The sequence below is a fragment of the Tribolium madens genome, unplaced genomic scaffold (genome assembly GCF_015345945.1).
Source record: "Tribolium madens isolate multiple individuals breed KSU strain unplaced genomic scaffold, Tmad_KSU_1.1 Scaffold_20;HRSCAF=117;Tcas5.2_LG4, whole genome shotgun sequence".
Lineage (NCBI taxonomy): Eukaryota > Metazoa > Arthropoda > Insecta > Coleoptera > Tenebrionidae > Tribolium > Tribolium madens.
In genome coordinates, this window is record NW_025400985.1 from 12,354,883 (window position 1) to 12,367,741 (window position 12,859).

A 12,859-nucleotide genomic window follows, 5' to 3' on the forward strand; every position below is an offset into this window, starting at 1 on the left:
GTAGTGACATAAGGTCACTACAGGCAWGGAACTAGGCCCTTATAGGGTGAGCCACGATAGGTCCAAAGTTTTTTAAGGTGGGCTAAGTAAAACCCAAATGTTATGATAAAACGTATGTCTGTGAAACGTCAAATAAAATGACAAGTCGAAAGGTAAAATTGTATGATCAAAAAAATTATGATTTTAATAACTAAATTTATGATTTACCTTCAAAAGAGACCGTTAACTATTCTATTATTTATTATACGCGAACGACTAATTTCAGCCCATTTTGCCGTTTTATCTTTCGACTTGTTATTTTATTTGACGTGTCACAGACATACGTTTTCGGATTCAAAGATGACTCGATTACAAATTATCTTGATCGCTCGATAGTAAGTAATAGAGCACAAATTTTTGAAGCCAAAAACAGTTCCAATTTTTTTTATTTGTGTAATTTGCGGCAAAATTGTACCTCAGAAATWATAATGCAAAATTTTTCAATGGTTTCCAAGATATAGTCGAGTATAGATTTTAACTTTTTAACAATTTTCTTGCTATTTGTCACAGAAAATAAACTTTTTATAAGACAGAAAGAAAATCAAAACTACTTTTCAACGGTACCAAACACAAACGGGTTATTAATTAATAATAGTTTCGGAGTTATTAGCTATWAACCAAAAATCGACCAAAATTTTGACATAAATCTGAAAAATTGAAAATTTCAAAATTTAACCCAACGCATTTCCAGAGGTCAAAGAGACATCAAAAAGAGAACAAAATGTTTTTGAAACGAAAAAATAAATTTTTGACAATATACTGAATACTGGATGTACTGAATTAAAGCATTGAAACTACCGGCGGCGTGATATAAAGTCACTACTTCCGGCAAGTAGGTCTGGGGTTCGAATCTCGCAAAAGTCGGAAAATTTTCTTTAATCTAAGTAAGCGTAATAAGAGAGCATAAGTACCTACATAAAAGCAAATAAGAGCGCATAAGCATAAAAATATGAGAGCTTTTATACCGAAAAAGCATTTTTTTTTTAAAAAATCGAAAATTTAATTGAACCAAATCACGTTTTTTACACTCCTAATGTAAAAAGTACATATAACGTTACTGGAACTAATAAAAAAAATCGAAATCAGTTTTTCAGTTTTTCAAGAAGACATTACTATTTGATTTGATGTAATTTTTATTTGTTCTTATTATACAGGGTGCGAACTATAATAATTGATTTAATTTAATTTTGCAATAGTTAAAACCGTGATGAAACGCCTTCTATCTTTTATTGTATTTATTTTCTTCTTGCATTTTTGAATTTGTTAGTAGAATTTTAGATGAAATTCCCGGGTTTGAATGTTAGGGACGCCGGTTATGGGGCAATTTCCATAACCGTAATAACCCTAACAAACCCACTAAAAACCTCGTTGCATTAGACGCACCATTAATACAGTACGTTTTTCAACTCGTGGTGGTCTTCATAATTACGGTAATAACACTAATAACGTTCTTTGAGAGCCGTTTCGCCCTTAGCTATTCCAAATGCGTATTATTGCCACGAACCGGCGACTCCAGTTTTACTTTCTGACGTTGAATAATTTCCACATGATAGACAAGACACGGTGGCAAATTAATAATTGATAGTGGGAAAGTCTGTCATGTCGATGATGAAATTCCTCCGTCTGGAATCTCAAGATTTCCTTGACAATGTGTGCATTTTGCCAGGGTGTAATTGCCATCATTAGCAGTTTATGAGGCGTGCGTGGCCAAAGAAGGGCGTACTGGTGTCGGCATCACAACTCAAAGCGACCTACGTCATCGTTAAATCACGATGAGAATCGTATTGTTTTTTATTATGCTGAAAAGCGAGGTGTGTTAATCGTAAAAAAATCTATATTTCAGGAAGACGACAATTTCGATGATTACGACGAAGAAACCCTCGACGACGACGACGACGACGACCCCTTCACCGACGAGTGGCAAAACGAAGAAGCCACCCCTCCAGCACCCGTTTCTTCCTTCACCAAATACAAGTGGGACAATTACGGGACGCGCTCAAGGGTTGAAGAAAGCAGACGACAGCAACTTCATCTCAAGTCTCACAACGAAGGTAATCAATTCGCAAAATTGATAAAATCGCTATGTTAATGACTCAATTTCCGTCTGTTGCATGATCTCAAGATCGTGTGCAGCCCCCGGTCAGTCAATTAACTCGATTTCTGTCTTTCAACGGCTGTCGTCTCTCTAATTTATTATTTWTCTGATTTTCTACCTACATGAGGCAAAACACTGAATTTGGATTAAAAAAGGGACTCATGCGTCATTACCTCACCCATAATTTGCAGACAGTGCGGGAATTTTAACCTTTCCGTGTCTCATTAATCTCGCAAAAAAGGCCTCACAACTCGAAAATACCCAAGCAAATATCCACAATAAAAAATTGCAAAATTAAATCTTAAATGAGTTATTTTTGCTTATTTTGATAAATTCTGAATGTTTTCGACGATTAAATTTGAGAAGCTTATCTCTTATGAATTTAGAGGGTTTTTCTTCATGAAGCTTACTAAATTCGAGAAATTTCGCAAAAACAGGATGGGATTCGTCGTAATGCGTTATTTTGGTTTGTTTTTATGAATACAGAGGTTTTTGTTTTGATAGGCGCATCAAATTTGAGTAATTTTATCGAAACATGTCAGAAAATTGAAAATTAGTCCTGAAAATGCCTTATTTCCGCTTAGTTTTATGAATACAGAGAGTTTTTGACCGAGAATCTCACTAAATTTAAAAAAATGTTAAAACAAGATGAAAAAGGTTCAAAATCAAATAATAACTTTGTTATAGGTATTCAATTCTACGAATTTGCCTGCAATATTAAATTGTTGTTTTTTGATATTAATTTGAAAAAAAATACTGGGAAAGAATTTTTGGACAATTTTGTTCGGCTTTTGATATCCTAAAGCTGTAAAATCTTTTTTTATTAAGAAATTCACTAAACTTGGAAAATTTTGACAAAACAAAGTAAAAAATTGCAAAATTAAATGAGGGATTATCGCTTATTTCTATGAATTTGGGTGGCTTACTACGAAGAAACTAAATTCGTAATATTTTGACAAAGAAAAGGTAAAAATTGCAAACTTGGACCTGAAAATGCATAATTGAGGTTATTTCTTTGGTGTTTAAACAATAAATTTTGCTAGAACAAGAAAGGAATGCCACAATAAAGTCTGAAACAAGTTATTTTCGCTTATTTTGTTAAATTCAAAATGTTTTTCACTGAGATAAACTCACTGAATTCGAGAAAATTTGTCAAAGCAAGATTAATTCTTAAAACTGTTTTTTTAATGCCTTATTTTTACTTATTTTTATCAATATAGAGAGTTAGAAAGTTGTTCACCGAGGCACTTACTAAATTCAAAAATATTGTTCAAAAATTGCAAAATTAGATCTAAAAATGCATTGTTTTCCCTGATTTCGATGGATTTAGAATGTTTTTTACTAGGAGATTTACTAAATTTTAAAGATTTTGCAAAACCAAAATGGAATTCTCAATACCAGGTCTGGTAATGCGTTATTGTTGTGTCTTATTATTCTTGCAAAAAAGGCCTCCTAACTCGAAAATATCCATGCAAATATTCAAGTAAAAAATTGCAAAATTAAATCTTAAATGAGTTTTTTTCCCTTATTATATCGATGAATTTAAATCACTTACTACCCAGAAACTTTCTATATTAGTAATATTTTGAGAAAAAAAAAGGTAAAAATTACAAACTGACCTGAAAATGCATAATTTTCGGTTATTTCTTTGGATTTTGAGCAATTTTTGCTAGTATAAGAAGAAATGACAAAATGAAATTTAAAACCCAGTTATTTTTGCTTATTTTGTAAGATTCAGAATGTTTTTCACTGAGCTAAACTCTCCAAATTCGAGAAAATTTGTCAAAGCAAGATATAATCCTCAAAACTAGATTCAGTAATGCCTTATTTTTACTTATATATAGAGAGTTATTCACTGAGGCACTCATTAAATTCAAAAATATTGTTAAAAAAAATTAGATCTGAAAATGCATCGTTTTTGCCGATTTCAATGGATTTAAAGGGCTTTTTATTGGAAATTTCACTAAATTCGAGAAATTTTGCTAAAATGTGAAATTTTTAATATTAGGTATGGTAATGCGTTATTTTAGTGTCTTATTACACTCTCACCAAAAAGGCCTCACAACTCGAAAATATCCAAGCAAAAATCTAAGTAAAAAATTGCAAAATTAAATCTTAAATCGCTTACTAGGAATACTATACTATATTCCTAATATTTTGACAAATAAAATGTAAAAATTGCAAACTTAGACCTGAAAATTAATAATTTTCGGTTATTTCTTTGGATTTTGAGTAAATTTTGCTAGAACAAAAAAATGACTAAATGAAATCTAAAACCAGTTATTTTCGCTTATTTTGATAAATTCATAATGTTTTTCACTGAGCTAAACTCTCTAAATTCCAGAAAATTTGTCAAAGCAAGATATAATCCTTATTTTCACTTAATTTAGAGAGTTTCCACTGAATGCATAATTAAGTGCAAAATTAAAAAAAAGTGCAAAATTAGATCTGAAAATGCATTGTTTTCGCCCATTTTGATGGATTTAGAGGTTTTTTTGCTGGGAAGTTCACTTAATTCGAAAGATTTTGCCAAACTTTGATTTCTCCATAAATCACACATTAAGTGGGATTCAGGTGTGATGAAAAGCATTGATAATCCACATATTTTATGTGTTTCACGCTCGAGCTTGTAGAAACGTACCACATGTTTCGGAAGTGATGATAAATTCATGATCTCTCGAGATCTACTGTTACATAATTTCAGGGTTTATAGTTCAATGTAACGTGCTTTAAATATTTACTGAAGCCTTTTAAAAAATTCAGCGATAATAAGGCCGCACGTGGACTTAATAATTTTTCAGAAAGCAGAAGTGAGGCAAAATTTACTGAAAGCTTCAACTTTTTTATCTCTTTGGCCACCAACCGCGCCGCGGCAATTAAATATTTGGCAATCAATCCAGTGTTGAAACTTCAGCTGCAGACATTTCAGATTTCAGGTCATTATCGGTTTCAGGAAGGGCGATCAACGCCGCGTTGGACCACTACGTGAAGGTCCGGCAAGAGGGCCAATGTCTGAAACCGTCACCGAAAGTGATCTCAGTCCAAAGTGAGCATCCTGATCCTAGTAAAAGCTACACTCCTCATTGCACCATCCTGCACCGTTGCGCYGAAGACACTGGATGTTGCGCTAACCACACAACCAGATGTGGGCCTAAAACCCAAGTCCTCGTTCACCTTTACTTTTACGTAAGTGATGTGTCCACATTTTGTGTGGGAGGTTTCGTGAAGTACTCCCTCAATTGTTCGCGTCACAGATCGCTGTGGTGATTTACTCTTGAAAAATTTCAAGGCGGGGCGAGGTTTTGCATTTATACGACATTCTTGTGCTTGCACCCTATAAAGCGAGGTCATTTCTACAACAATGTTGATGCGATTTATGGGCGTTATAAATAAGAGTTTTTATTAATTCGGGCAAGTTTRTACTKGAGTTACATCTCTTCATCTACAGGTGCAAGTCAAACCTTGTTCCTAACAAGAAAATGCGTTTTAAGAGATAGTTTTGTCGTAAAACGACGATTAACAAGTGCGTTCTAAAACCATTGTTATTAAAACTTAATTCGAGGCAATAATTTTTATGGATACTTAAAATAGACATAGGTGAACACTCTCGGATGGGTTTTGACATAATTTTAATTGGGTTGAGCTTTTTTTATTACTTTTGTCAATTATTTCATAATTTATCAATCAACATTTATTTTTATTAATATCTTTTTTCTTCAACAATTCAAACTGTTGGTTTTAAAACTTTTTAAAATAAATATATCGAAAGTAAAAATAGTCTAAAAAATGCCAGTATTAGTAATCTCGGAACGAATTTGTAGTTTTGTCCGATTTTCAATACTAGTATTTGAAAATGTTAATTGCTGTAAAGTRTTTTTTAGCAAGAAATTCACATAATTCTAAATATTTTGATAAAACAAAGTATAAAATTGCAAAATTTGATCTGAAAAGCTTGTTTCTTATGAAATTGGAATGTTTTTCTCCAAAGAACGTAGGTACTAAATTCGATTAATTTTGCCAAAACATAGCAGAAAATAGCAAAATCAGTCCTAGAAATGTCTTGGTTTTATGAATTTAAAAAGTTCTTGACGGAGAATCTAAAAAATGTTAACACAAAACCAGAAGGGTGCAAAATAGAATGAAAACTTTCTTATACATATAAGTAGGTATTCAGTTTTACGTAATTTGTGCGCAATATCATTTTTTTTCATCCACCCTTATTTGAAAATAAAATAGTGGGAAAAAATTTTTAACTAATTTTGTCGGCTTTGATATTTTAAAATTTTATTGAAACGTTGTTTATTAACAAACTCACTGAATTAGAAATATTTTGACGAAACAAAGTAAAAAAGTGCAAAATTGAGTCTTAAATGAGTTATTTTTGATTATTTCGATAAATTTAGATCTCTCACTACCGAAAAACTCACTACATTTATAATATTTTGACAAAAAAAAAAAGTAAAATTGCAAATTTAGACTTGAAAATGTAAAATTTTTGGTTGTTTCTTTGGAATTTAAGCAAATTTTGGTGAACAAGAAGAAAATGACAAGATGAGGTTTGAAACTATTTATTTTTACTTATTTTGATAAATACAGAATGTTTTTCACTGAGGTAGACTAACTCAATTCGAGAAATTTTGCTAAAGCAAGAAAGAGAGAATTGTTTGCTGAAGCACTCGCTCAATTCAAAAATTTTGGCAAAACAAGCCAAAAAAGTGCAAAATTAAATCTGAAAATGCATTGTATTCTCTAATTTTGATGAATTTAGAACGTTTTTTCCTGGGAAATTTACTAAATTTGAGAGATTTTTCAAAAACAAGGTGGAATTCTCAATATCAGGTCTGGTAATGCGTTATTTTGTTTGTTAGTAAGAATTTATAGGTTTTTGTTTCGTGAATCTCATTAAATTAGAGCAATTTTATCGAAACATGGCATAAAATTGTAAAATTAGACCTGGAAATGTCTTTTTTTGGTTTTATGAATTCAGAGAGTTCTTGAGCGAAAATCTCACTAAATTCAACAAAATTTGTTAAAACAAGATAAAAAGGTGCAAAATGAGGTCAAAATGCGTTATTTTTAGAGCGTTTTTCATTTATTCAATCTTCTAGTTTGTAGTAGAACAATTTTGGAGGTAATAGTAATATTAACGACTTCAATAATCAATAATTTTTGTGAAAGACCAAAATAATTTTGAATTATTCAGTGAATATATTTTATTAATTACTGATTTTTRCGTACATTGACAATTTAGGACAGTTCAAGTTATTAATTCTTCAAAGAATTTCARTAGAAACGTAAAATTTTCTACAGTTATACATTAATGGAGTACCTACCTAACTGGCGTTCAGTCAACCAAATTATCACTCACTAAAAATTTTATATCTCGAAAACAATTTGTGCAATCAAAAAATGACTCAATTAAAAAAATCTTTATTCAGTTTTACGTATTTGTCTGCAGACACTGTATATTTACATTAATATTTATAAAAAATACCAAGTCATTTAATTTTTAATTACAATTTCAAGGCTACTATATCTAGCCACTAATTTATTTATTTTATTTGGGAAATTTAAACTGTATAATTCAGATACATTTTTATTAACTAATTAGTTCATGATCTTCGATTTTCTTAAACTAAAAAAGCATTGACGAAATAAATAAATAAATTATGGATAAATGCATTCCTCCGATTTCAAAAACTCGTTATCCTTGTAATGGAAAGCAAACCCATTCAGCTCCGTTAAAACGATAATCAATCAAAAAATATTCAAATTGATTGATAAACCTAATGAAAAATAAATCAACGAGCCTCATCTCCCAACTCTCGTTTCAGTAAGGAGTCATTTCATTAAATGAAGCGTGAAATAACCGTTGACTTAATTAACGAAAATATCTCTTTGATCGAAGATTTTTGACTAATAGAATTCAACTCGCCACCATCACCTGCTAAGTGAGTTTATTAGTTAAATGAAGCATTCTAATTACCATAATCAAGATTACAAATTGGTGCATGCATTGCAACCCACACTCGACAGGAATTCTCTCAGGGATTTCATTTTTGACCTTTGAYCGAAATTGCTTGTCTTTTAAAACGTCCGTGAAAACACAATTTCCGGTGCTGGAGGAGAAGGAGACATTTTATTTATAACAAAATAAAAAAAAAATTAACAAATGGTGGGAATTATTCTCATTTTTCTAATCGTTGCAAATTTAAGATTTATCCTTGTATACTGGTGTAATAAACAAMTTTTCTTTGCGGCGGAAAATATAAATAAACATGTGCAGGAATACCACTGCACACCTCGAAATAAAAATGTAAAAAAAGTCAAGTCATTTCACAGTCTGGCGATTAGACGCGACGGTGACCATAGGCAATTTTCATGCTTATCTGAAACCCTATTTGTGTTTATTGTTGAAAGTTTGTTTAGTCTCCYGTCTTGAATATTGATAAAATAATAGGATAGCATCTATTTCGGGCGCACGTATTCCACGTGAAGTGTTCACAAATCGATCGGACGGACGCGATTACCATGCAGTGAATAGGAAATGCAGTGGTCTCAGCTGAAACGAATAATAAATAAACCCACTTTCATGAGACAGTTTGAAATGCTGGCTAACGTCTTGAGTGAATTTTAGTGCAATGCTCCCAGATTCGCCAACTCGATCCATTTCCGGAAACTATTTATAGTGTTAAATGGGAGAAAATGCGATATGCATGCAAGATTATAGTTTGAGGACATTTTTGAGTCCAAGATTCGGGCAATTATGACGCCGAYACGGACTCGGAAAACAAACACGATTTTACGATTATTTTACAAGCCATTACTCCCGACTGCCTTCGTACTTTGCTTCCACATTAATCACACCGCGAATGATTTTATGGGATGATTGACGAGGGAACGTTTTAATAAACCCAAATATCACAGGCCAGAAGCCTCACAACAAACCAAAATATTATTGTCATTCACCATCAAGGAAGGGAAGCAAAAGTTTTACATTGGGCAAAAAATTTTACTTGATGTTTTTTTTGTTGTCATTTAAATTCGGACGAAAAAACTTATAGAATTTATTAGAATAAATGAACAAATCCGCATTTTGCACTTTTTTGCCTTGCTTTAACGTAAATTCTCAAATTTCGGTTATATAAATTATCAATAATTATATCAAAATTCATTTTATTTCATCAACGATTTTTTTAGTTAATGAAATAAATAAAGAAAATTGCAGATCACAAACTAAGTAATTAGTTAATAAAAAATTGATCTGAATCATTTGAATTTCCCAAATAAAATAAATAAATCAGTGGCTAAATTTAGCAGCCTTGAAATTATAATTAGAAATTAAATGACTTGATGTTTTTTATAAATGTTAATGTAGGTATAGTGTCTGCAGACAAATACTTAGGTCAAATTGAATAAAGAATTTTTTAATTAAGACATTTTTTATTGTTCAACTACTCTATCAATGTAAACTGTAAAAAAAATTACGTTTCTATCGAAATTCTTTGAAGAATTAATTATTTAAACAGTTTTGAATTGTCATTGTACGAGAAAACATGCAAAAGTTAGTAATTAAAAAAAAATCTTAAAAAATTACATCTGTATAATTGAATAATTTAAAATCATTTTTGTCTTTCACAAAAATGATTGATTATTATTAAAGTCGTCAATATTATTAAAAAGGGGATAACTATAAAAAACGCTATAAAAAATAACGCATTTTGGACCTGATTTTGCATCTTTTTGTCTTTTTTTAACAAATTTTGATGAATTTAGTGAGATGCTCTCTTAAAAACTCTATAAATTTATAAAACCATGGAAAAATAAAGCATTTTCCAAGTCTGCTCATTTTACAATTTCCTGCCATTAGAATTTAATGCGTTTCTCAAAACAAGAACCTCTAAATTAATAAAAATAGACATGATATATTAGAAATTCCGTTTTGTTTTTGCTCAGTCTCTCGAATTTAGGAAGTTACTCAATAAAAAAATGTTCAAAATCCATCAAATAAGCGAAAAAAAATACATTTTAAAATTTATCGCACTTTTTTGTRTTGTTTGTCTCGGTCTCTCTCTTAATTTATAAAATAAAGCAAAAATAATTCATTAATAAATCTAATTTTGAGAATTTTATCTTGGTTTGGCATAATCTCTCAAACTTAGTGAGCTTCTCAGTGAAAAACGTTCTGCATTTATCAAAATAAGCGAAAATAATGCATTCCAGACTCCATTTTATATATTTTTTTCCTTGTTCTGACAAAATTTGCTCCAAATTCATAAAAAAGATCCGAAAATTACTCATGTACGGATCTAAGTTTGCCGTTTTTTTTTACTTTGTTTTATCAAAATAGTACGAATTTTGAGTTTTGTAATAAAAACGTTTTAAAATTTCAAAGCTGGACAAAACTGGAAAAAATCCTTTCTCAGGGTTATTTTCAAATAAATATGTAAAAAAAAAACAATTTGACATTGTGGACGAATTACGTAAAATTGAGTAATCTATATAAGAAAGTTTTCCTTCGAGATTTAATTTTCAAAGTCAAAAAAAATTTGAGTGCCTAGCCTGTCAATCCTCTCAAACTTACGTTCATTTTAAAATGTTTATAAAATAAACAATTTGATTGGCTAATTACATTAAATTGCATGTCAAAGGATAGGTTTACCACCTTACAAGATTTTATTTTTTTTTATTACGAGTATCACCACTAAAAATCTTCGAAGAATTTAACTGAAAGCGTTTTTTCAAAATTAAAAAAATATATGAATTAGCAAACATGTTTTCAGAGATTCGACAAAGCAAGCAAGAAAATGAAACAAATATCAACATTGTTGATATATTTCTCCAAACTGGGATATTAAAAAAATCAGAAAGATGGTTTTAGATTATTTTTCACAAATAACAAATTTCTTGCCCTGAGATTTGTTTCGCTGTGAAAACTTTGAGATTTAAACGAGGAATCACCTAAGTACAAATTAAATTAGCTCCAACTAATTTGTGTAATTCGCTCAGTTTCGACTAGACTTTTCCGAAGCTAACGAACTGTTGATTTATCCGGTTCGTAACTTTTTGTGAGAGGAAGATTTATTCCACGGAGAACTTTTTATGAGAGGAGCATGTTTATTGTCTTCCGAGATTAATCAGGAACGATTTTAATGACTTGGAAACACTTCTCTAATAATAACTTTTAAAAAACTTTTCAGCGATTATGAAAACTCTAAATGTAAAAATGACCAATTACCGCCATAAACCGTAAATCACAACATTATTTAACCCACTTGTACATACCTCGTGGGATGTATTTACGATTCATTTTGCAACTTAATAATCTCTAATGAGAGATTCCATTTGTTACGCAAACTGCATTTAGGTTGCATCAAAGACGTAATAAATCGTTTCAGAAATCTGAAAAAATGTTTGTTTTGATTAAAGTCGTCGGAGCGTTTTTGTGACTCGAGATTATCTCCCATCGGCCATAAATCTCCCAATTTTCTCCCAACAAAATTTATGTTGTTTTATTTCAGGCGAAAACCTTAGGCATCGCCGGAACCAAAGTAGAAAAATTGACTTTTTACAACCACACGGAATGTGCTTGTATCGAAAAGTCACAAGGGCCGACCACCCTCCCCGAGGAAAATATTAATTTGACTCAAGGATTATCTCTCAAATCCCACCCAGAAAGCTCGAGAAAGTGAGTTTTTTATCGTGTTTTCCCCGCCTAACGGCTTTCTTGTAGCTGCAAATGCCCGGAGGAGTTCACCCCGAAATTCCGGTACGACTCCAGATGTAGTTGCGATTGCGACGAGTACAATCAGGACTGCATCAGGATGAAGAAAGGGAAGGAATACTTCAGTCTCACCGATAGAAGGTGACTTTCCCCCCCATTAAAAATGAGCTAATGATCTTGTTCCAGGTGCATTATTGAGAACCAGTGCGGAATCCCGGTTTGCGAATATGGGGTTTACATGCGTCATATGGGCCGCTGCCAACGAAAACAGGAGAAATTCGATAGTTTTAGCAAAATGACCGTGAAATGAATCGTATTATTAAATTTTAGGGTAATTAAAGCAATTTTGCCAGTGATATATTAGTGAATTTATTTGACGGTGACTTTAATTTGTGTGAATTGGGGATTTTYGCAATTCGGGGTACTGAATTGACGAAAATTCACAAGAATTCGTGTAAGGTGCATGTGTTTATTGTATAAGTGTCATTTTTTTTTATTGTACCCGAAACCTAGTCTTTAGGTCAAATTAGGTGCTGTATTTAAAAGCTTCGATGATTAATATAACTGTCTCAAGAATTTTGTTTCATTTGCAACCACTCTCTTGGAAAAAAAAGGAATTACTTACAAAGGTTGGTACTAGGCAACACATTATACATCTCGCTAAAGAAAATGGTGTAATAAGTTTAATTTAATTCTAAGTCTAAACAACATTTGAAAAATTTAGGAAGTTTTTTGTCGGGGATTTACAAGAAAATTCTCTTTTTCTACAAAACAATATAAAATTACTTAAATTCAGGGATATTCTCTAAGTCTGTCAATCCCGTTCCCTTGACAAAAATTCATAATGTTGGCACTCGGCAGCCCATTATACACCAAGCAAAGAAAATGTAGTGATAAAATAAATAAAAACATAATTAATGCGTTTATTATACAATAATTATTGATGCATAATTTATATTTCAACTTTTTCTACATAATATTTAAATAAATAACTACAACTA

The 12,859-nt window shown here is 31.2% G+C and overlaps 1 protein-coding gene across 2 annotated transcripts in view; it reads left to right on the forward strand.

Moving 5' to 3' along the window:
• LOC123005536 overlaps window positions 1-12,434 on the forward strand; it is a 38,513-nt gene extending 26,079 nt beyond the window's left edge. For both annotated transcript variants that reach the window (XM_044399330.1, XM_044399329.1), the window contains exons 3-7: window positions 1,883-2,090; window positions 5,088-5,320; window positions 11,656-11,822; window positions 11,868-11,999; window positions 12,045-12,434. In XM_044399330.1, coding sequence (XP_044255265.1) covers window positions 1,883-2,090; window positions 5,088-5,320; window positions 11,656-11,822; window positions 11,868-11,999; window positions 12,045-12,168 — 864 coding nt within the window. In that variant the 3' untranslated portion in view covers window positions 12,169-12,434. The remainder of the gene's footprint in view (window positions 1-1,882; window positions 2,091-5,087; window positions 5,321-11,655; window positions 11,823-11,867; window positions 12,000-12,044) is intronic.
• The last annotated feature ends 425 nt before the right edge of the window (window positions 12,435-12,859 follow it).